This window comes from Meles meles, chromosome 4 (assembly GCF_922984935.1).
Source record: "Meles meles chromosome 4, mMelMel3.1 paternal haplotype, whole genome shotgun sequence".
NCBI lineage: Eukaryota > Metazoa > Chordata > Mammalia > Carnivora > Mustelidae > Meles > Meles meles.
In genome coordinates, this window is record NC_060069.1 from 10,896,729 (window position 1) to 10,922,656 (window position 25,928).

A 25,928-nucleotide genomic window follows, 5' to 3' on the forward strand; every position below is an offset into this window, starting at 1 on the left:
TCAGATCATATTTGTGTCCCAAATATTCATCAAGAATATGAGAATTTGGTGGGAAACAAGAACAAATAAGAAACAAGAAAGTGAATCAAGAGTCCAAAACAGAGAAAGCAGACTTACAGGTTGTCCTCTTAGTCCTTGTGGACCCAGCGGGCCTGTGGCTCCTACATCACCAACTTCCCCCTTTTGCAATAAAAAGTAAATATGAAGTTAATTTTCTCCTGTGAGTTCATGCAATCTTAGGACATTTTCCTTAGAGATTCTACAGTCACACTTTTCAGGTCCTATTGGTATCACCGTATAGTCCAAGGTAAGTCTCTTCCTCTAGACTTTGTTACATACAGATAATAACAAATAGAGTAGAGATTTTGGCACTGAAAATTAGCAAAACCAGGTATGAAGCACCAGGGACAGAATTTTGTATTATTCTGATTTTTGGAGGTGTGAGGATGAGAATCAGTATTTGTACTGAATCCATATATGTATCTTTTTATTGATATGTCTTTGCCTACTGATATAGGTGGCCAACTATCCATCCATCTTTCTATATGTCAGTCTATATGTCTTTCCTTCCCTGTATCCATCCGTCCATCTATAAGGTAATGGCCAGTCAATACCACCACCAACCATATCAGAAACTCCTGCTGGAAACGATCATGTAAGGAGAGATTTGCATAAGGAAACCCAAGTTGCAATTAAAAAAAAAAAAAAAGAAGTGTTTTTTGACATTTACCTTCATTCCTGTTGGTCCAGCTTTTCCTTTGGAACCAATTGGCCCAGAAGGCCCAGGAATCCCCTGCAATAAGATCAGGACTAAAATCACCTCAAGGGGCACAATGTTAGCTGTCTGACTCTCTTGCCATTATTGAAATAGTCTGGAACTGGTCCTATACTCAAAAATCACCTTTAATGTTTTATACAATTAATTGTATCCTTCAACAGACAAAATGCTTCCTATGCACATTTAATCTCTGGGCAGCAGTGTGGGGTGGGGGAGGAGGAGGGAGGCATTCTGGGCAGGAGGTCACATCTCCCAAGTACTGAGCACTGAAGCAATGATCTGGTTGCTAGAGGGAAAAACACCATTTGATTAGGAGACTGAGAAGACGAACACCTGGACTTTCACCCACTCCAAACAGAAAATATTATCAAATGAAAATGAAAACAATACGATGGGTTTACAGGACTAGACTCTTCCTGCTCGAGAGAGACTCAGAACAGACCTAGAACATAGGCCATCCTGGAGATGTGAGTTTGAAATCTCCAGATCAAGATGCTTCTGCCTAAATTAAATCACGCTGCTCACTGTTGAAGCCCAGATGCTCCCGTCATTAGAAGCCACTCCTCATCACCTGTCTCAGTGATGTCCAACCCTTCTATGAACCACTGGGATCCTAGGTTAGGAGTAGAAAGGACACCAGAGGGAACCAAGCTGGGAGCCACATCAGTTACTTCCCATCCAGATGACAAATCATTCTCAATCCCTTTGAGCCTCAGTCACCTCATCTATAACACTGGGATGGCAATGCTTCCTTTTATGATTATAAGCAGTAAATTAGTCTTTGATGCCCCTTTTACAGTTCTATTTTTTGTCACACTATAGGAAAGGCACTATGAGCTTGAGTTAAACACCCTTGGGGCTCCGACCCAATCTCGTTGATCACTCTATTCCCACAATACCTAGAGAAGGGGGTACACTGAGTGATCAAATTAGATATTTCTAGAAACCCCTGATACCCACAAATCCCAGGGCAAAGAGCGTAGCTTTACCTTATTCGTCGGGAACACTCAGGTATCTGAATGCTGTGGCCACCGTTAACATTGTTTTTTTTGTTGTTGTTGTTTTTAGATTTTTTATTTATTTATTTGACAGATAGAGATCACAAGTAGGGAGAGAGGCAGGCAGAGAGAGAGAGAGGAGGAAGCAGGCTCCCTGCAAGCAGAGAGCCTGATGCGGGGCTTGATCCCAGGACTCTGGGATCATGACCTGAGCAAAAGGCAGAGGCTTTAACCCACTGAGCCACCCAGGCGCCCCCACCGTTAACATTGTTAATGAGCAGCTTTGCTGTACCTTTTAGTGCTTCCAACTTACCTCAGCACCCGGTAAGCCTCTTCGTCCAGAATTTCCTGGCGTTCCTCTTCTTCCTCTCAGTCCCTAGTCCCAAGATGAAATTAAAGCTCAGCCAATGTTTATGGAGCTATTTATTTCCCATGTAACCCCAAAGTCACCTTAGTCAACAATGAGAGCACAAATCAGGGTGCCCTGACCCATCACTAGTGTGTTTATCACACTCCACTCAGCAGCACCTGCAAAGGTGCCCCCAGGCTCTTTCTACCAGAAACACCGGATGTGAGCCTTTTCCATCTGTACCTATAACCACCTCTGCAGCTGAGTCCGAGGAGCCCTAAAATTTCAGAACACTGCTTTTATATTTTAATATGACCAACTAATTTTAAATCCTAAAAGGGGAATGAGAGGTGTTGCTAAGATACTGATCTCCTTTGAAAATTCAGCCTTTGCTTTATATATCCAAGGGTTGAGGACCGGAGAACGTTCTTTGATTTTATCAAGAACTAATAGTACAGTTGCTTGTTCACAATAGTACAATAGCTAAATCTCACTCCGGACGTTGCTGGGGAAGTACTCATTTTCTCCCTGATCTACTTAACTTTACTGATTTCGACACTCATTTTGCTCCAGCTTTTCTGAGAAATGCTTTCCTGTTAGAAGCATGGATTGTGGCTTCTATACCTTCTATACTCCTGCGTGAGGCATTGTAATCACCCATTTAAATAGAGCATCATACTCACATCCCAGTGGGTGGTGAAATTAAGGAGAGGTTTTTATTGATTATCTTGCTCATGGTTCATAACACAGCTTGCTCCCCTTGCACTCAGCAGTATGATAAAGTGAATATAAAAGAGAAAACCACGACACCACAGTGGCAGGGGGTCCAAATTTGAATTAAGCCAGCGATCAAAAGAAAGGCAAAAATCCATCTCTCTGTTGTTTCTCCCTATGTTCAGACACTATTTTCTATCATAAAATAAATACAATCTCTAATTACACTTTGATCACCCATTTCGTTCTTTTGTACCTTTGTCAAATCGAAAAACAACAGAAACCTTTCAAAATTATTGCGTGATGCTCATAGACTTTTTAAAGTTATGGAGAATGATTCAATGTGTTAGTAAGAGTTGTTGTTTTAAAGTTCTTCCATTTGATACTTGGAAACAATTTGGCCTTAAAAAAAAAAAAGAGGTAGGACATGTTCCAGAAGGATTTACAGAATGACAGATTTGGGTTATACTTAGAAGATTCCAAAAGAACGGGTTGGAAGTTCAAATTTCCAGTTATCACTGAATAGTTTACAACACCCCACTTGAGGACAAGTCCCTTCCTTGCCTTAATGTTCTGAACATCCCACGCCTATTAGCAAATTGCCCTATGTATAACAGATACTCAATAAGCGCTTTGCTGATTTTTCATCCCAAATTTGAATACTTTGAAGACACAGTTTCAGAGGCAGTAATTAAGAGCATACATAGATTGTATAACTAGCCTGACTGAGATTGAATCCCATCTTTATCATTCAGTAGTTGTGTGAGCTTGGCCAATTTACCTAACTTCTCCATTCCCCCTTCATTTCTCTCTGGGGATAATAACCTTCCGTTAAAGGTTAAATGTGTTAATACAAGTGCTTAGGGCCGTATTTAAGACATAATAAGAACTTAGTAAATATTAGTTATTGGAGTTTAACTTGCCCAGGAGAGAGACTATACAATTTGTTTTGGAAGGCCCTGGAAAAGAGACGTCCAAGGCCATTCTGATATATGTTAAGTCCCTATCCAAGATTCTGTGTGATAATTTCGAACAGATATCCTTCAGCACTAAAAACAAGTTCACTGATACAACCTGTGAGCCTGGGTATCCAAGCTCTCCTTGGTAACCCCGTTCACCGGGTTCTCCGCGCACACCCTGTCAAAATAAGCAAAACTTAGTGAGTTCACCAGGCACTAATAATGTTTCTATGGAAGGCAGCCTTTCCTGTAAGATGTCACTTGAAAGCCACAAGAGAAAGAAAGAAAAAAAAAAGGTTTTGATTGTCTGTGCTCCGTTCTCTTGGGATTGGAGAGGATATGGGAAGAAGGGCCTCCACTTATATTGGAAAACCAGATTCTTACTGTCTTTCCCAGTCTTTGCATGTCTCCTTCCAACATCTTGACTGGTGATAAAAGCAAAAATATTTTGTTTAAATAACCTAAGCTCCCACTTAACAACAGGTTCGTAAAAAGCCCACTCATTCCTTTCAAGTGATATGGGCTAAATGCTCGCTGGTGTTAAGGACCCTTAGCCCTGTGAAGAAACTCAGAAGGTTGAACACAGCAACAAGCGTGACATTCTGGGGCAAGGCACATAAAGCACATAGAGGAATGGCAGAAAACTGGCTTTAAAAAAAAAAAAAAAGATCTTATTTAATTTGAGAGAGAGAGAAGGAGCAGGGAGAGGGGCAGAAGCAGAGGGAGAAGCAGACTCCCTGCTGAGGAGGGAACCTACGTGGGGCTGGATCTCAGGACTCCGGGATCCTGAGCTGAGCCAAAGGCAGACGCTCAACTGACTGAGCCACCCAGGTTGCCCCCAGAAAACTGGCTTTAAAGCCCTAAAGATTCAGGGTGCCTGGGTGGCTCAGTCCTAGGATAAAACCAGCATCAGTCTCCCTGCTCAGCAGAGAGCCTCTTTCTCCCTTTGCCCCTCACCCCTCTCGTGTTCTCTCTCTGTCTCTCTCTTTTAAATAATAAATAAATAAAATCTTTAAAAAAAAAAAAAAAGAACACCCTACAGTTTCTTACAACATTAAGCTGGCTTTATAGGCAAAAGGTGAGCTGTTAACGTGATTCATCTAATAACTGATTAATTTCACCCTCAAATTAATATTTTTCACTTCTACAGAGAAGATACATTTTGTAAGATTGCAGATAATACCCATTTTGTGAATTATTCAGCCTTCTTTTTCATGTTGTTCAGGTGTCGGGAAGGTTACTATTTATTCATGGATTTGCAAAGAGAAAAAAATCTTGAACTCAGAATTAATCACTACATGGATCAATTCCTCATGCTTCTGAAGTTTTTAAAACTATTCAGGTAAATGGGAAGCACTTCTCTCAATCATTACTGCTGTATTATTCTGGTCTTTAGCAGTTGATTTCTAGATTTATAAACATAATTTTTTTTATTTTTTATAAACATTTTATTTATTTATTTATCAGACAAAGATCACAAGTAGGCGGGGTGGGGGCAGAAGGGGAAGCAGGTTCCCTGCCGAGCAGGGAGCCCGAGTCGAGGTTCGATCCCAAGACCCTGTGATCATGACCTGAGCTGAAGGCAGAGGCTTTAACCACTGAACCACCCAGGTGCCCCAACTTTTTTATTTTTTTAATTTAAATTCAATTAGCCAATATATAGTACATCATTATTTTCAGATGTAAAGTTAAAAAAAAAATCATCAGTTGCCTATAACACCCAGTGTTCTAACCAAAGAGGTAAAGGATCTGTACACGAGGAACTACAGAACACTCATGAAAGAAACTGAAGAAGACACAAAAAGATGGAAGACCATTCCATGCTCTTGGATCGGAAGAATAAACATTGTTAAAATGTCTATACTGCCTAGAGCAACCTACACTTTTAATGCCATTCCGATCAAAATTCCACTGGTACTTTTTTGTTGTTTGTTTTTTGTTTTTTTATTTGATAGACAGAGATCACAAGCAGGCAGAGAGAGAGGAAGGGAAGCAGTCTCCCTACTGAGCAGAGAGCCCGATGCGGGGCTCGATCCCAGGACCCTGGGATCATGACCTGAGCTGAAGACAGAGGCACCAGTGGTATTTTTCAAAGAGCTGGAGCAAATAATCCTAAAATTTGTATGGAATCAGAAGAGTCCCCGAATTGCTAAGGAAATGTTGAAAAACAAAAACATAACTGGCGGCATCACGTTACCTGATTTCAAGCTTTTACTACAAAGCTGTGATCACCAAGGCAGCGTGGTACTGGCATAAAAACAGACACATAGACCAGTGGAACAGAGTAGAGAGCCCAGATATGGACCCTCAACTCTATGGTCAAATAATCTTCGACAAAACAGGAAAAAATATACAATGGAAAAGAGACAGTCTCTTCAATAAATGGTGCTGGGAAAACTGGACAGCTATATGTAGAAGAATGAAACCCGACCATTCTCTTACACCGTACACAAAGATAAACTCGAAATGGATAAAAGACCTCAACGTGAGACAAGAATCCATCAGAATCCTAGAGGAGAACATAGGCAGTAACCTCTTCAATATCAGCCACAGCAACTTCTTTCAAGATATGTCTCCAAAGGCCAAGGAAACAAAAGCAAAAATGAACTTTTGGGACTTCATCAAGATCAAAAGCTTCTGCACAGCAAAGGAAACAGTCAACAAAACAAAGAGGCAACCCACGGAATGGGAGAAGATATTTGCAAATGACAGTACAGACAAAAGGTTGATATCCAGGATTTATAAAGAACTCCTCAAACTCAACACACACAAAACAGATAATCATATCCAAAAATGGGCAGAAGATATGAACAGACACTTCTCCAATGAAGACATACCAATGGCTATCAGACACATGAAAAAATGCTCATCATCACTAGCCATCAGGGAGATTCAAATTAAAACCACATTGAGATACCACCTGACACCAGTTAGAATGGCCAAAATCAGCAAGACAGGAAACAACGTGTGTTGGAGAGGATGTGGAGAAAGGGGAACCCTCTTACACTGTTGGTGAGAATGCAAGTTGGTGCAGCCACTTTGGAGAACAGTGTGGAGATTCCTGAAGAAATTAAAAATAGAGCTTCCCTATGACCCTGCAATTGCACTGCTGGGTATTTACCCCAAAGATACAGATGTAGTGAAAATAAGAGCCATCTGTACCCCAATGTTTATAGCAGCAATGGCCACGGTCGCCAAACTGTGGAAAGAACCAAGATGCCCTTCAGTGGACGAATGGATAAGGAAGATGTGGTCCATATACACGATGGAGTATTATGCCTCCGTCAGAAAGGATGAATACCCAACTTTTGCAGCAACATGGACGGGACTGGAAGAGATTATGCTGAGTGAAATAAGTCAAGCAGAGAGAGTCAGTTATCATATGGTTTCACTTATTTGTGGAGCATAACAAAAAACATGGAGGACATGGGGAGATGGAGAGGAGAAGGGAGTTGAGGGAAATTGGAAGGGAAGATGAGCCATGAGAGACTATGGACTCTGAAAAACAACCTGAGGGTTCTGAAGGGACGGGGGATGGGAGGTTGGGGAAGCAGGTGGTGGGTAATAGGGAGGGCACATATTGCATGGAGCACTGGGTGTGGTGTAAAAACAATGAATACTGTTACGCTGAAAATAAACAAATAAAAAAATTTTTAAAAAATTTAAAAAAGGTTAATAACCAAAAAACAAAAAAAAGTTCAGACTCTTTTATTGTACCTCCATGTCTATCCATTTATATTAAAGAAATCATTTCAGCAAAACAAAAGCAGGAACAAAACAAAAACCCTATAATACAGTTTTTCTTTATATCACTGACTATGATATCTAACGTAATAGAAATTACCTAAATGCTCAACACAAGAATTGTTTAGCAAATCATTGTTCTTCTACAGAGTATGCTATATTAAAGTGATAATAGGAAGACTGGAAACAGAAAAGCGGACTATAAAATAGTATCCCCAGTATAATAACTCTTTATTATCTATCTAGTACAGGAAACACACAAACATGAAAATAATTGCTGGAGGCTAGTGAGTTTATGGACATATAAAAAACAAATGATATTCTTCATTTTAACGTAATTAACAAGTTCAAGTGTTTCCTTATTGCCAAAATAACCTCTGCATTGATTTGTTTGCCATAATATAATGTTTTCCATAAAAATATTATTTAGAATTCCAGTTTATTATGTATCTTGTAGATGCCAGCATCTCTAGTTTTATAGACTGTCATGAACCATCTTTTTCCATATCCAAGGGATGCTGTGATCTGGAATTCAGCACTTCCGTAAACTGCACTCTTCCAATAGTACTTGCCCATCTTTAGCAAGCTGCAGCCTCAAAACGCAAATGCATCTATATGACCAGTGCTCCAACACTGGATTAACTAGCAACCTGCTGACGTGTTGAATGACCCCACTTCACCTTGGAGTCTGCAAATAGTTGGGATTTTATCTCTTATTTTTAAAAAAAATTTTAAAAAGTAAAGGAAAAAGAACAAAGACAGGGATTCATCAAGATTACCATGTGCTAAATGGAGAGGTTTCCTATGAAAGGCAGCAGTTTGCACACATTTTTCTCTGCTCCCGAAATGAGAGGTCGCTGTTGTACAATTTGTCCCGATAAGACAACAGTACAGAGGCCCAGAGAAAAATGGATCTGGATTAGAGCAGAAAGACAGAGGGCCCAGGAAGGAGGAAATCCAAGAGAAATAAATCCCACATGTTTGAATATATTGGGAAGTTCTCAGTTTTCTCAAAGAGCCTTAAAATTAACTGGTAATAGGCACGTAGAACACAAAGCAAATAAGAAGAGAGGCTGGCTCAAGGAAAACAGGTGACAGAGCTGCAAATAATATTTGCCCAGCCATGTGAGCAATCAGCTGGCTTGACCAGAAGTGGAGAAGTTAAGCGTAGGGCAAGGATGAGCTGGAGACAAGTGTATGGAGAAGGAAACACACAGGTTAAGAACAATCCTTCTCCCCCATAGTCAGAAATCAAGAGAAAAATATCCCAAACTGAAAACCAAGAAACAGCAAAATAAGAATGTTGTTTAGAAAAACAGCAATAAAAACCATAGGAGACTCTTCATCTGGGGAAACAAACTGAGGGTTGCTGGAGGGGAGGGGTGGGAGGGATGGGGTGGCTGGGGGATGGACATTGGGGAGGGTATGTGCTACGGTGAGTGCTGTGAAGTGTGTAAGCCTGATGATTCACAGACCTGTACCCCTGGAACAAATAATACATCATATGTTAATAAAAAAATAAAAATCAAATCAAATAAGGTAAAGTAAAATAAAATAAAAACAGCAATAATAACAGAAGGAATTGCCCACAGAGATGAAAGTGAGTGTTCCCGAAGAGCTGGAAAGAACGGACAGGAAGATATCTTTCACTATTAAGCTTACGAGTACAGTTTGACTTTCAATATATGCACAAGCTTCACTCCTATTTAAATTAAATTTTAAAAAGAATAACACAGGAGATGGGTGACATAGGGAAATAAAAATAACCATGACCCAACTGAGCAGAGAATCCACAGTGAACTGAGCTGACATTTAGATAAACGACACATAGCATCACAAAAAACTTAAATAATTCAAGAGTAAGAAATTCCTTCTATTGCCTAGAGCCACTTAATTTCCTCAAAACTTAGCCTATTTCTTTCTGCCTTTTGGGGGTAAAACCAATAGGATAAAATGATAGCTCAAGACATTTATTTTACAAGTATTAAAACCAAATTAATAGTACAAGAGAATATCGATTTAAGAATTTATTTCAGGACACCTGGATTGTTCAGTTAGGTGTCTGCCTCTGGTCATGATCTCAGGGTCCTGGAATCAAGCCCCACATCAGGCTCTCTGCTCAGCAGGGAGCCTGCTTCTCCCTCTCCCCCTGTGCTCGCTCGCTCGCTCTCTCCCTTCCTCTCTCAAATAAGTAAGTCTTTTTTATTTATTTTTTTAACTATGCCAGAATTAATTTATTTATTTTTTCAGCGTAACAGTATTCATTGTTTTTGCACAACAACCAGTGCTCCATGCAAAACGTGCCCTCCCTATTACCCACCACCTGTTCCCCCAACCTCCCACCCCTGACCTCACACCAGTCAGAATGGCTAAAATTAACAAGTCAGGAAATGACAGATGCTGGCAAGGATGTGGAGAAAGGGGAACCCTCCAACACTGTTAGTGGGAATGCAAGCTGGTGCAACCACTCTGGAAAACAGCATGGAGGTTCCTCAAAATGTTGAAAATAGAACTACCCTATGACCCAGCAATTGCACTACTGGGTATTTACCCTAAAGATACAAACATAGTAAGTCTTTTTTAAAAAAGAATTGATTTCAAATCCTAAACATTTTGTGAGAAATAATATTTTATTTGGTGTTGACAGAACTTGTTTGACTTTGAATTTCTCAATATCCATGCTTTTCTAACTTGTTTGATCTGAAGACTAGCAGTTTCATCTTCTTTTATACCTAGGAAGTCAGAAGTCACTACCCAACACACACACACACACACACACACACACACACACACACACACACGGACTCAGAGTTGACATAAATCAATCTGTGACTTTTCCTCCATCTCTAAATCATGAGAATGCTAAAAACAAACAAACAAACACAACCAACAACAGCCAAGCATGACCACACTGTGTTAGAGAGAAGACTATATAATAAATTTATTTTGTCAAAAAATTTCTAAGAGCATCCTGATCTTCAGGTTTGAATCCTGTTTCTACTGATTATTAGCCATGTGCCCTCTGACAAGTTTTGCTAAATCTATATCTTTTCTCTTATCTGTAAAAGATAACCAAGGGTGCTCCTAACTCCTGGGGCCTTAGAAGGGTTGCTTACAAAGTGTTAGAAAAAAAGGCATAACACAGTGACCGATGCTAGATAATTGCTTAGTAAAATACAATTCCCCCACAGAGATAGCCTCTATCCCACCCACAAATCACATCCTTTCCCCTTGAATAAATGCTAAAAGCTCAATCCTTTTTCATCACTTAGGGACTATGAGATCTAATGAAAAAAATCATGATTTCAGAGGTAAAACCATTCACTAAGGTATTAGCTTCCTTTCAACCTAAATGAAATATTAACTTTTTCTTCTTCATGGAAAAGCTCTTAATGAAAACTTCTCAGTGATCCTCCTGCAACCTTGGGCAGCCCAATCAGAACTCCCTTTGACCTCAAAGAGAACTATTTGAAGTAGGTATATCTGTGGAGTGAGAAGCAAGTCTTTCCAGAAAGCACTGACCTTCAGCCCTGGCACACCTCGTCTTCCTCTTGACCCCTACGAGGAGAAGGGAAGCAGAGACCTTAGAGAAGGAAACAAGCCAATATTCGGCCCAGCCAACCTCTCTTCTCCACAAAAACAGCTGAAATAAGACCCCTGAGTGGTTGTACTAACCTGAGGGCCAACATTTCCAGGCTCCCCCTGAGGTCCATCAAAACCAGAACGTCCCTGAAAAGGAAGAGGTAAAGGGAATATAAAAGTTTAGAGGTCTACACTCTTCTGGATTTATTCTCCAGACATGAACTCTCCAATACAGAGGCCACTAGTCACAGGTGGCTATCAATTTTAAATTCATTAGAATTAAATTAAAAAGGTAGTTTCTCAGTTACACTATACACATTTCAAGGGTCCAGTAACTGCATATGGCTAGTGGCTACCATATTAGCACAGATCTAGGATATTGGAGCTCAGAAAGTTCTATTGGTCGGCAGTTCTCTAGAAGCAAATGCATTAATTGTGGTGTTTTAAAATAGCCATGTTGTAGGCACCTTTCCCCAGAAATTGTTCCTGTGACACCTTTTCAGTGTTCATCATGCTGGGACAGTAGTCAGAGATATTCCTGAATAACCTGTGCTTCATATTTGAAAAACACCGGTACTTCCCTTCCTACCCGTCACATAAGGTGCAGAGCAGCAGACAGAAACAGAAGGCAGAAGAGCGAGTCTGCGCGTGCGGAGTGACCAGTGCGGACTGAGGATGACAGAGGGAGAGGTTACACACTGTCAGGATGAGGAAATGCTCTAGTGCTCTCACTTCCTCAAGGTCAGTAGTGAGAAGATGAGTGATGTCCAGAGAAAATGAGTCCATCTTTCAGGAGAAATGGAAACCACCTTGGATTCCAAGTAGGGATATTTTCAGATAGGCAGTAAAGTCACATGCCAACTCAGTGAGAACACATAAATAGGAAAAGAATGTGAAATACAGAAATAAAAACTTTTGTGCAAAGCTGTTCTTCCAACTGTTATTTATAATAGATTAAATTCTGAAACAATACAAATATCCCACAGTATGAGGGAAATGTTGATAAAATTACGATAAGAAACACTTTTTTGAAATAGTATGCAATTATTAAAAACTATGTTTTCTCAGAAGCTAAGAAGGAAAAAAAATGTGTCATAACATTCTTTTCAAGTATGTTAAATTTTCTAAAAGAATAATTTATCCTGAATATGGAGAAAGACAAAATGATGTTTCCTCATTTCTTTATACTGTACTAGAACATTTTCAAATAAGCCCATGGGATCCTTATCTGACTTTCTCAGGAAGAGTAGAATTGCCATCAACAAGTTAGGAAAGTTCCGTAAACTGATGTTTTTCTTGGCTACTGGAACTATTAAATTTTTCTCTACATTTTACTTTTCTGTATTCCCAAATATCTGTAGTGTTAATTTTTTTTTAAGATTTATGTATTTATTTGAGAGAGGAATGAGGGGCAGAAGGAGAGAGAGTATCATGAAGCAGACTCCCTGCTGAGCATGGAGCCCCACACAGGGCTGGATCCCAGGACCCCGAGATCGTGACCTGCCCTGAAACCAAGAGTTGGATGCTTAGCCAACTGAGCCACCCAGGTGCCCTGGTAGTGTTACTTTTATAATGGGAATTATTTTTAATATGGTAGGCTGTATGAGAAAGGAGTCTTCAGACAAGGCACTCTCATCTTCAGTCTAGATTTTTAAAAAGATTTTTTTTCTTCAAATGATTATCATTTTCTCATTTCAATAGCAGACAGTTTTTTGCAGCATAGCAAAGGAATCATCTGGGCAGATGTTGGAATCACTGGGTGAAAGACTGTCGGGAAACAAGAAGTTTACAGTCTCAGACTATCATCACCAGATTACTTGATCATTACAAGGAAGAAAAAGTATGTTTACAATGGATAAGTCTGGTGAACCTCATCTTCATCAGGTGACCAAATTAATGTACCAGTAATAAGACAGCCAACACAGTGTGCCTCCTGATGATTGAGAAGGGTACCGCCTAGGAACATCTGGGTGGCTCAGTCAGTTAAGCATCTTCCTTCAGCTCAGGTCATGATCCCAGGATCTTAGGATTGAGTCTCACATTAGGGTCCCTGCTTAGCAGGGAGTCTGTTTCTCCCTCTCCTTCTGCTCTCCCAGCTTGTGCACGTTCTCTCTCTCTCACTCGCTCTCTCTCTCTCTCTCTGGCAAATAAATAAATAAAATCTTAAAAAAGAAGAAGAACAACCACCACCACCACCACCACCCTAGGGCAAATAATACATTTTATGTTAATTAAAAATAAATAAATAAATAAACAAATGAAAAGAAGAAGGTACCACCTTGCTTAATCTGCCAAAAATTCTTAATCTGAGTCTAGTCATGTGGAAACAATCAGAAAAATCCTAACTGAAGGATGTTTAGCAAAATAACTGGTCAGAAATGTCAATGTCATGGAAACAAATAACTGGACAACAGCTGTGATTGTAGGATACAACCAAGGTAAGACAATTAAATATTCCACACAGTCCTTGATTAGATCTCAGAACAACAACAATAAGCACAGACATGAAGGGCATTATTTGGGCAAATGCAGAAATCTGAATATGAACTACATATTAGAAAATAATTTTGTGCCATATTAAATTTTTTGAGTGTGATAACTGTATTTTGTTTATATAAAAGAATGTACTCGTTCTTAAAAGATACTTGCTGGGGGCTCCGGGGTGGCTCAGTGGGTTAAGCCTCTACCTTCAGCTCAAGTCATGGTCTCAGGGTCCTGGGATCGAGCCCTGCATCGGGCTCTCTGCTCGGCAAGGAGCCTGCTTCCCCCCTCTCTCTGCCTGCCTCTCTGCCTACTTGTGATCTCTGTCTGTCAAATAAATAAATCAAATCTTTTTTAAAGATTTCTTTTTTTATTTGACAGAGAGAGAGATCACAAGTAGGCAGAGAGGCAGGCAGAGAGAGAGGAGGAAGCAGGCTCCCCACGGAGCAGAGAGCCCGATGTGGGGCTCGATCCCAGGACCCTGAGATCATGACCTGAGCCGAAGGCAGCGGCTTAATCCACTGAGCCACCCAGGCGCCCCAAATAAAATCTTTTTTTAAAAAAATATACTTGCTGACTATTTGGAAGAGAAATGTTATAAGATCTTCAATTAATCCTTAATTAATTAAGTAATTAATCAAATAGCTCAATATCAATATATCCAATATTACCTATGTATTTGTATAGAGAGACATAAAGTAAATATGGCTAAATGATAAAAATTGGTGTACACTATGCTGTTCTTGCAACTACAACTTTTTCTGTAGATTTAAAATTTTTCAAAATGAAAAGTCAGGGTTAGAAATAATACAAGTTCGTCACAGAATATTTCAAAAATTCAGAGGGTAAGGTTAAGAAAAAAAAAGCTTAATTTCTGGGTGTTTATCTTTCCAGAACAAATATAGCTATATTCTACTAATTTGGACTCTTGGGTACCTGGGTGGCTCAGTTGGTTGGGCTACTGTCTTTGGCTCAAGTCATGTTCCCGGAGTCCTGGGATCGAGTCCTGCATGGGGCTCCCAGACCAGGATGGAGTCTGCTTCTCTCTGACCTTCTTCCCTCTCATGCTCTCTCTCATGCTCTCAAATAAATAAATAAATAAAATCTTAAAAAAAAAAAATTTGGACTCTTGCTGAATACAGAGTTTTGTAATCTGGTCTTTTCACTTAATATTACATCATGAATGTTTTCTTTGTTATGAAATAGTCCTCTAAACTAATTTTCATGGCTTAGTAATATTTGATTGTGTGCCATTGTTTATATAAACAATCCCTTATCGTTGGACATTCAAGCAGTGTAGTGATTTAAAATCTAATAATCTAATCTCCATCCTTGGAGCTGAATTTTTGTGTTGGTCCATGATTAGCTTCTAGAAAAATCTCTAGAACTGGAGAGACTGGATCAAAAGACATACACACCTTAACCCATGGCAGATGCAGTTGGGGACTACACAACACTCTTGCCCTTTCTTTCTTGCTGAGAAAATGTTCATTTGGGACAACACACCTAGCCCCAAGGAATGAATTATGACAGGTCTGAACCAGTCATGGAAATCTCATTGTCTCTGTCAGAAACTTGCTTTCTCTGCTATCTTGGGCAGGCAGGGCACACAGGAGCCAGCCAATGTGCCAAAGGGGACAAAAAGAGAATATTGCTGACCATGACCTGATGAAAGGAAAGTGCCTTTCCTTCTGGCATTTTATGTAAACATGAAGACAAATGCTTGGGCTGCTAAGCCCAGGGACCACACTGAAGATGTAACTTTGGAAGAAAGGGGCTGAGTCCCTGATGACATCCCTGGCTTTTAATGATATCATAGAGCTATGTATCAATCCAGGAATCACCTTTCCCTCGATTATCAAAAACATGTTTATTAGCTAGATACTGTTAGGTTTTGTCACTTGCATATGAAAATATATAAACTTGTATATGAAAATATACAAGCAACAAACAGCAGTCCTAGCTGCTGTACATTGCCAGACTGCCTTCCAAAAGGCTTGTATTGGTTTTCCTTCTCAGAAGTGAGGAAAAGCATGATGGGTTTTGCATCCCTTCCCCCATACTGGGTGTATAATAAAGTTTCTGTTTCATTTAAAAGACTGCTGCGTTCAGGGGACTGTCTCCATCCAAATTGCAACATGGAATCTGCTCTTTGGTTCAACTTGGAACCAAATACAGGTATCCTCCCTCTTTAAAAGTATATGTTCAGGCATTTCACTTTTATGAAAGATCTACATTAGTACCAGGTTTCACTAACCAAAAGAAATACAAGGAGGATTTTCACTTTTACAGAAAAGGGCAAAAAGTGAAAACAGCATTCAGTATGTGTTTTGCACTGAGCCTTTACAGAGGCGGCACGCACCCGGAGCAGTGAGAGGCCCCGCCAAGCCAAGCTTCTTTCCCAGGGACCACACTCAGCAACATCTCAGCCTGCAGCCACCATAGCTTTGAACTCTGTGAGCAACCATTCATCTCAATTTATTTTGTGCATCCCTTAGCAAGATGTGTCCTAAGGTATCAGGGAAGCCTAGGAGAGGTTATTTGGGGGATCTGGGAACACTTAAAAATGTTTCCACAGAAATTAATGGTAACTGCTTCTTTCCTTACTCCGTTTCTGTTTATGATTTGTTTCATAAGGACGCTCTGCTTCCGCTTCAGGATAGCCAAGGAAATCTGTACTGAGGAAAGACTGCCCCCTAGAGGTCTATCTTCTAATGGAATTTAATGGAATATCTCAAGAATTTCGGCCTCTGCAGCAGCAGGCTTATGTAACTGCTGAGAGTGACTTTTATTACCCAGGTCTATTCAGGAAATACTTAGCACCCTTCTTTGAGCTCAGCACGGGAGTAGAAACCACGTGGAACACAAGTGCAGTGTGACGAGGCACCACTTCAGAGGGTCACAATTGCGGTTTGCACACGCAATTCAGGGATCTAATGTTCCAAGTTAGCCCTTAGGTATAAAGTCAGCGATGGAGACCTCTGAAAACTGGGAGCAGGAGGTTTGCTCCATGTCTGGGGCGCTGTGATGCGCAGAGAACTGGACAGTTTGTCTAGAGGCTGGTGTGCTTTCCCAGCTGTAAAACCATGAGCAAACCATGGAAATGAACTCAATTCATACATTTTATTCCCATGACAACCACTAACTCATGGAAGCTTGTAAATGGTTTCTCTAACCTTCCCACCTTGCAGATGAGGAAACCAGGGCCCAGATGGGTTAAGGGGTGCTGGCCTGCTCTTTTCTTAGCTCAGTCCTATAACTGATTGAGTATCTATTCACTGGGCTCTCTGATCGCAACTCACCCAAGAGAGAATGCTCTCAATGGAATCCGTTCAAAATAAATATAATTAACAACAAGATGAGAAATTATTGTAGTAAGGAGTGACAGTTTTCTGGCATAGCTACATAGTACTGATCCTGTTACAAACTGGATTGTACTTGGGACCTGGACATATATGAAATGGATATGAAGGAGCCACAATTCAGGGAAGAGAATCAACATCCTAAAGTTTGGTCAAAGAAGGTAATTTGGAGTCCAAAGCAAATAGAGGGTGCTTTCCAGTTATAAACGTTTTGCTGTGCAGACCCTGTTTCTGGAAATTGGGAATGATAAGATGTGAGGACTGAGACACTTGGGTTACTTTAGTCATTTTTCAGTCATGCATTTTAATGACTAGGACATAAAGCATCTAAATCTGTCTTCCAACCAGTTAGCAGTGTCTACAGAGTTAACAAGTCTTCTACCTTTGGTAAGGTCTTCTGTCTTGACACTTCCAATCTTCCAAATTAGACAAGGATCTTATCTTTAAAAATGGCTAGTACTCAATTCACATCAACACTGGCAGTGGTGAAAAGTGAGTCAGCCCTGTAATGGCCTGACCACTTTTAAATCAAGACATCATTATAAAATTGAAGAATTTCTAAACTGAAAAGATCTTAAGCATCACTGAGCCCAATGCTTTCATTTTGGAGATGAAGAAACCAAGGATAAAGGAGATTAAGTAACTTGTGTTACTAGAATTGTGGGAAATGATTTTTTTTTCTTTCAGGGGAAAAAAAAAAAGAACCACAAGACAAGGATGCCAGGACAAAGCTTTAAGTGGAGATTCGCATTCTGAGCTCCTGAGCATTCTAGCTCCTCTACAGGCAGGGGAGTCCCACAGTTTTGCTCTCTATGCTGATCCAACCAGAATGTTCAAGCCTTCTTCACCAGCTAGCATCTTTCCCACATGTTCCAGCATCCCTGAACAAACAGAAACCATCTTACCCAATGTCCAGGCCTTCCTTTTTCTCCCTTAGGGCCTTGGATGTAACTATCTGCTCCAGGATCTCCCTGAGAAAAGAAAAGTTTGCTTACCTCAAATGGACGGGAAAGATAGGAAAAGAAATGAAAGGAAATATGATTTTTTTAAAGATACCAAAGTAGATATTTTAATTGTCCAGGCCTGCTCAGAAATCCTGAATACTCAATGCAGTTAAAGTTGCATTCAGTTCTTTAAGAACCTAAATGTTCTATAAGATGGGGTCTTTTCACACATCTCTTATTCGTTGCAAGGCTAAGATAGGCTGAACAGATGCCTCATTGATGAATAATTAATTGTTGCCTTTGTGTCTAAGCAAACTGTTGTAAGTCCCTGGATAAAAGCAGCTCTAATCCTTCAACCAGTACTTACAGGGTCTCCTCTTAACCCAGGCTCTCCGTGCTCTCCAGGAGGTCCAGGTGGTCCTGTGAAGCCCTTAAATCATAGGGGAAAAAAAGTGTCACTTTAAAAGATCATCTGTTGCCTAAAGGAAAAAGAACATTAAGAGGGAAAATGAGAATGGCATTAAAAGAGCAATTTAGTACTTGAACTTTAAAGCATTTGCAGTTAAATAGGTGAGACTGCGATGCAGCAAAGAGCATACTTTTATTGGAAGTCTGTTTATGTGGCCCTAGGTGTGCATTACCTTGCTGAATCCTTACATCAGGAAGTACATAGTGCGGGCAAGGGAGCCAAGGCTCAGGGAAGTTGGACCCAGTCCTCCCTACCACTGAGTCCCAGATCTTTCCACTTCTCCCTGATACTCCTACACAGAAGCACGCATAAGAAGAAGGCTCTCTCTATCACAGACACCGCAAGATCTCATGACAAAGGGGCAAAAAAAGAGAAAAAATTTCTAGAGCTCCTACTACAGAAAGGGAACCGGTGAGGTGAAGCAATTTGCCATAAGACTATGACCTGATAAGCAAATGGTTGCCTCTCTTAAAACCTACTGTTTCATGGTGACATAATACAACTTTTTAAAAAATGCTGTTACTGGTACCCCCTCTGTGTAGTAGTTTCTGCAGAGTTGGAAGAGCCCCCACCCTAGGAACCTTTCTCAAAGTGTGTTATATGCCTGGTTCTAGAGGGTCTATGCCACACTCTGACCCTATTGAAATGGGACTCATCTCTGAGGTCTGGTTCTCAGACACGCAGGGAATGGAATGTTCTCTACACTCTAAAAACTAAAAATGCCCCTTCTTATTGTTACTTGTAACTCCACCTTATCTCTTTTCTCACCTGATATAATGATAAAAGGGAGTTACTTAATTCAAAATTCCAACCCTGCTATCCAATTTACCAGCCAGACAAATTTCTTCAACTTCTCTAAGATTCCATTTTCTCATTTGGGAAACAGATGTACCCATTCTATCGGGCTGCAATGGAAATTAAATGGAATAATAAATTAAAATGCTGAGAATAGAGCCTGGCATTTGGTTCTTATTATGATGTGCCCAACTTTCTAAGTGTTTTGCAAAATCCCTTCTACATGTTAGAAGCCCTTAACATGCATTTATTGAATTTAACTGAATTGGATGGAAACTGAAGGCTCTCCAGTCTTGAAAGAAGCGGGGTGTCCCCCACCTTCTCCAAAATCGAAACCCCAAATTGCAGCTTATCAATTAAGCTTCCCTCAATAAAGAACCGTTTCTTGTGACTCCCTGTGTTACTTATCAGGAAATCAATCCCCACCTTGGGGTAAAAGCGTTACTCTAATGCCATGAGGGGTACACAAAAACATAATTCCACCCCTTATCTAATCCAGTCAATCAACAGAAGCTGAATATAATAGTTGTGAGATGGATCCCTCTGGCTGGATTCCATAATTGCTTAGTAATATCTGTCATGGGCACAGGAAGGTAGAGCTGTGGTACACACACCAGGTATCTGCCTTCCCTTACATAGAAATGTAATGTGGGAAGGATGTAGAGAAGGGAGAGAGCGCTACAGACTGATGTGGTCAAGAAGGGGGTATCACGAGGGGGAAAGAGAGGAGCTGGAAATTGGAGAGAAAGTTATATTCAAATAAACACTGGTAATGGAAGCCGGAAAAGCCATTCGGGGATGGGGTACCTAGCATGAGTTAAGACACAGAGGTGGGGGGCGCCGGAGTGGCTCAGTGGGTTAAAGCCTCTGCCTTCCGCTCAGGTCATGATTCCAGGGTCCTGGGATCGAGCCCCGCATCGGACTCTCTGCTCAGCATGGAGCCTGCTTCCTCCTCTCTCTCTGCCTGCCTCTCTGCCTACTTGTGATCTCTGTCTATCAAATAAATAAATAAAATCTTAAAAAAAAAAAAGACACAGAGGTGGGCATGCACGAGGATCCTCAGGGGACAATCTTATTGGAAAGGACACTTTTGGACTGACAGTAGTGAAGGATGTGGCTGAGAGGGCTGGGGTGTGAGACTGAATCACTGGTGACAGGGAGCCTTGCAAAGCCCATGAGGGCGTGGTGATTACTGTTCCAAAGGTTAAGAATGCCAGTTTCCATCATTCATTTCACTAGCAGCATAAGAGGGTCTTCACTAAAGATTCCAAAGAGCTAATATTTATTGCCCTTTAACTCCCAACCTAAAACTTGAACCACTAGAGGATTATTTCCCAGAACTTAAAAATAAACTGTCAAGGTCAGTTTATGCAGTAGAAATATGAGAGAAGAATATCTTCATACTTTACCCGATTTCCCCTATTTCCTTTTTCTCCAGATGACCCTGGGGCTCCACGATTACCCTAGAAAAAGAAAAATAAATATACAAAGAAACTTTGTATATCAAGTCACACCAGAAACTTTTTCACATAGTTTCACATTCTATCCAAGAGCAGAAAGTTTCTTTACCATCCAACTTGTACGTGACAGACTAAATGCCCTGAATAATCCTTCCTTTGAAAATAATATAAATTCCAGATAACCAAGTTTAAGATACTCCACGTATGTTCATGAGCTAGTAAAAAACAAGAGAAATCCTTAGAGTTCAGAGTAAAGAGAAAGCAGAAATCCAGAGAATCCAGGACTTCTGATCACTCCGTGAGTGCAGTGTGAAAAATCAAATCTCATCATTTATTTTGAAGTGATCTCAAGAGGACGTGTCACCACATATGAGACAGAAGCAAACAACCTCAACGCAGAACTTAATGACATCTCACAGATGAAGTTCATTTAAAAATGAACTTAAATCAAAAGTCACCAAAAAAGGAAAAAAGAAAGAAAAAGGAGAAACAAAAGGAAAAAAGAGAAAAAAGAAAATCAAATCAATCTCAATCAAAATTCACAACACACGTGAGGGAGACACTATGAGGGAGAAGCCAGTAGAAACAACAGGCAACAAAATCAGACTTATAATGACTACAGCTATTGGAATTATCATATGCAGAATATAAAGTAAGTATATTTCATTCATTTAAATAGGTTTTTTAAAAAAGAAGAGTAAAATAATAAGCAACTGTTAAAAAAGAGACCAGGCAGAATTGAGAAAGAATCAACTAGAACTTCTTAAAGTGAAAATCAGAATAACTGAAATTAAAAATCCAATTGACAGGTTAAACGGTATATTAAACACAAGTGACATAAAAATTAATGATTAATGGAGCAAGTACTCCAAATGCAGTACAGAAAGACAAACAGAAAATATGAAAGAGATTAAGAGACATTGCAGATAGCTCAAGTTCTCACAGATTTCTAATTAGACATCCATAAAGAGATAATATAGAAAATGGGAAGGATAAACATTTTAAAATGAGAATTTGCGAAGGAGTCTCCAAAACTGACTGAAGGCACAAATGCTCAGATTCAAAAGCCTAACAAGCTCCAAACAGGATAAATAAAAAGAAACCCACACCTGGACACAACATATTAAAACCACAGAACACTAGAAAGAAAGGGAAATTTTTAAAGCAGCATGACAATATTTTTTTAAGATTGCTGACAAAAGTAACAACAAAGAGTTTGATGGATAACTTCTTTTAAAAAAAAAGATTTTTTTAATATTTATTTGACAGACAGAGATCACAAGTAGGCAGAGAAACAGGCAGAGAAAGAGGAGGAAGTAGGGTCTCTGACGTGGGGCTCCATCCCAGGACCCTGGGATCATGACCTGAGCCAAAGGCAGAGGCTTCAACCCACTGAGCCACCCAGGAGCCCCTGCTGGATAACGTCTTAAACAGCACTAGTAAGAGACAGAAGACAATAGAAGCCAGAAGACTATAAAATTCCATTTTCTAAGTGCTGAAAGAAAATCATTATTTCCCCAAGATCTCTTTCAAGAAAAATGGTAAAATAAAGAAATTTTCAGAAAACAAAAACCAAAGGAGTTTATAAACTCCATTAAAGGAAATTCTAAAAGTTGTACCTGAGGCCAAAGAAACAAGATCTTTCCTGTTCCTTTGAAGGCATACAGGGAAAGTAACAATTATGAGGGTAAAGCTGAATAAGCAATGATTAAGTAAAGGCAATAAAAATAACAATATCTAATTGATAGAATTTAACAAAAATAAATGGGAATAAGATACTGGACTAGGCGCCTGGGTGGCTCAGTGGGTTAAAGTGATCTCAGGGTCATGATCTCAGGGTCCTGGGATTGAGTCCTGCATCGGGGTCTCTGCTCAGCAGGGAGCCTGCTTCCTCCTCCTCCTCCTCTCTCTGCCTGCCTCTCTGCCTACTTGTGATCTCTCTCTGTCAAATAAATAAATAAATAAATAATTTTTTTAAAAAAGATACTGGACTATAACATGTTATTATGGAAGACAAACAATTAGAGCTATGTTTCTAGGGTCCTTATATTTTGAGGATAAGGGCAAATAATAGATTAGACACTGTTGAATATGCATGCTAACATTTCCATGTATTTCTATGTATAAAATATACATATAAGTATAAAATACAGTATAGTGTTTTATATTTTAAAGTATAAATATAGAGCATAAATACCAAACTAATAGAGGAGAAACATAGAAATGAGAAACTTTCTATACCTGTTCTCCAACCAAGCCGTCAACACCTTCATCACCAGGGCTTCCCTGTGGAGCAAAGGAAGATGAAACTGTTAGGGAAAAGAGGACCAGGTGTACAAGCTTACTGCTTTGATGTTAACTTCCTTGTCAATGTTTGTTTTAGTTGGGAGAAGAATCTAGACCTTCCGAAATGGTATTTCTATACTGCATTCATATATTAAAAAACAATGATCATTTTCATTCCCAAAATAGTCCCTAGCGTTATACACTGTTTTCCCTGACCGTTTTAATTTCCAAAGAAAAAGATAAGAAACACAAATCTAAGGGATAGAAAGACTTCTTTTTTGATTTTTGCACTGGGAACAAGTAGTAACTCTTTCACAAGACTGAATGAAACATTTCCCACTGGTCCTCTGCATGTTAAAAGTGGTTCTTTGGTCATTGGCTTTTTTTTAATATAAAAAGCCTGAATGAATTTACATAATGGAAACTCAGAAGATCTCTCTCAGATTAAGGAGGAATTAGATGGGACTATATCCATATGTATGTATTTGGGGAGACTTACCACAAGAAAACTCCTTAACAATGGAAAACCTGAAACTAACTAAATAAGAGTAAAAACTGGCCCCTGCAGAGTGCCATCTCATCAAATCTTTCATCACTTCCAACTCATGGCCCTTCGTTTTCCCAACAATCTCAGAATGACAGTTGTATTTATTATAGGGGCACCTGGGTGGCCCAGTCAGTGAAGCGTCTGCCTTCAGGTATGGTCATGATCCCAGGGTCCTGCTTAGTGGGGAGTCTGGTTCTCCCTCTGCCCCTCCTCCTGCTCATGCTCTCTCTCTCTCTCTCCCTCTTGTTCTCTCTCAAATAAATAAAAATAAAATTTTTTTTAGAAAACATATTTCTTATAAAGCATCTTTTGAAAAAGAATGTCCAGAGTTTTGCAAGCCAAACAAAATGCATATTATATGTGTGAAATAGTTGATTTACTCCTACTATCTGTACAAGGAAATCAAGTTTCAGGCACTTTTTTTTAAAGCAAAGGACAGCTGAGTTAGTGCATGAAAATAAGCACACCAAACTCTCAGACTACAATTATGTGAAATATTTGCTACAGGCCATATGGATGAATCAGTGGTTCCAGGAGACATGAGTAGAGAAGCTCGATCAGCCCTTGTCTGTCTTGTTCATCACTTTGTAGTCACTCCAAGGATAATGTGGGGAACAGAGTTGGTACCTACAAAAATATCTTTTGAGTGCATGAATGAGCGAATGAGTACTTTGCCTCTGAATCTGAATGTAAAGTCGTTATCCTACTGTACCATCTCCTTTCCTATCAACTCGCACTGGCCTCCATCTCCCACTTGACACTCCCCTTGAGTACCACTCCTTGAATTCAGGTCCCAGTCTTCAAGAGCATCATGTGACAAATACAGTGGCTCAATTAGTACAGATAAGTATACATTTCCATATATGTCCCCGCTTTATACCGTTCATGAAGTGGCAGTTTGACTATTAAGATCATCCCACATACCCCCTTGTCAAAAAATTTTAAATCCCACTTCACTTAGGCAAAGGAAAAGCAAGTGGACTCAGGACTGTTTCCCAAAGAAATTGCTCTCTAGCTTAAGCAAGAGGAAGGACAGTCACCTACCTTCTCTCCTGAAAATCCTCTTGCTCCCTAAAGTTAGAAAGTAATAAAAAGAATTGAGCTTGAATTAGATTTTTAAACCTTTGCTTCACTTAGGAAACCACATATTCCCGAATTCCAAGAAAATGCAATGAGTAGACTGAAATGAAGATTTCCTCTTCAGCGACTATAATGGCCATCACAGCACTCTGATTATTACCACTCCCCTTTGCCTGTGACTTGGAGAAATTCATATCAGTAACTCCTCACGTAGTAGGGGTGAGCAGGAAATGGCAATGACCTGCCACTTATTAATAGCACACAATCATATGTTTTCAAACAAAAATGAGAATACACTGGTTAGGAAGCTTAAGAAGGCTCCCAGGAACAATAGGAAAAATTAATTGAAGTGTAACTTATTAGAATGTACAAAATATGGTGGCTACGGTCAGAAAAACTCTCTATAGGACTCAGAGATTATAGAGAAAATTTTCTAGCCTTATTAAAGGAGATTTTCTAATCCTGGAAGGTTAACAGACATTTATGAAACCACCAAAAAAGTAGCCCCACCCATTAGTTCTTTAGGCTTTGAAATTTCAGTATTTTCAAACCCCCTTCCCACTGCCAGAGCTATGACTTGTCCTGAGGGCATTTTCTGGTACAAGAGCCTATCCACATACAATGCAGCTCAAGAGTGCTGAGGAATTAATACCCACTGGGAGCAGCTTGCAAATAATACCTGATAGGATTTGGGGTATAAGTACCTCAGCTCTCTCCCCTTGGGTGGGACCACATTGAGGTACATGTTCAACATTGGTTCACACAGTTCCTCAACAGGATTGGGCTCTATCTACCCACCGTGGTGATCTAATTGATACCATACCCTTTTTAGGTCACCTTTCTTCCTTAACTTCTCTCATGTCTTGCTAGTATTTACTGTGACCCCTTCCTAAGAAACTATTTGCACTTGATTCTTTTCCTTAGGCTCTACTTCTGGGAAAAACTCAGTCTGAGAAAGAGCTAAGACACTATGTTGAAAAAGTAAGATATTTCTCAAACTCAAGGGATAAAACCGGGACAGGGAAAGAATTCCACGGCTTGAGGTCTATACTCACCTTAGGTCCTCTCACACCTGGGCAACCTTCCTCACCTCGGGGTCCAGGAAGGCCTTGGGGGCCTCTTTCTCCCTATGGAATAAAGACACACACAGAGACAGTCAAGCAACTATCTTCATCATCATCCAACCAATAAAGACCATCAGAATGATTAAAATATGACACTGTCCTTACAATTACTTCTATAGCCTCAAAGACCTGATCAGATCACCTATAAGACAATCAGAATGCTCATCTGTCAACTACCCATACTGATAACCCCAAATCTTACAAATCCGTATTATGTGTATTTTTTGACCAATTCATTCAAGCCACATGGACAAAA

The 25,928-nt window shown here is 39.9% G+C and overlaps 1 protein-coding gene across 4 annotated transcripts in view; it reads right to left on the reverse strand.

The window, feature by feature from the left end:
- Positions 1-25,928, reverse strand: part of LOC123940833 (collagen alpha-4(VI) chain-like) — a 115,447-nt gene that overhangs the window by 37,046 nt on the left and 52,473 nt on the right. For all 4 annotated transcript variants that reach the window (XM_046003743.1, XM_046003740.1, XM_046003741.1 and 1 more), the window contains 12 exons: positions 25,604-25,675; positions 24,513-24,539; positions 22,877-22,921; positions 20,585-20,638; positions 18,279-18,341; positions 17,873-17,938; positions 11,218-11,271; positions 11,065-11,100; positions 3,914-3,976; positions 2,090-2,152; positions 731-793; positions 118-180 (listed from right to left, as the gene is read on the reverse strand). In XM_046003743.1, coding sequence (XP_045859699.1) covers positions 118-180; positions 731-793; positions 2,090-2,152; positions 3,914-3,976; positions 11,065-11,100; positions 11,218-11,271; positions 17,873-17,938; positions 18,279-18,341; positions 20,585-20,638; positions 22,877-22,921; positions 24,513-24,539; positions 25,604-25,675 — 669 coding nt within the window. The remainder of the gene's footprint in view (positions 1-117; positions 181-730; positions 794-2,089; positions 2,153-3,913; positions 3,977-11,064; positions 11,101-11,217; positions 11,272-17,872; positions 17,939-18,278; positions 18,342-20,584; positions 20,639-22,876; positions 22,922-24,512; positions 24,540-25,603; positions 25,676-25,928) is intronic.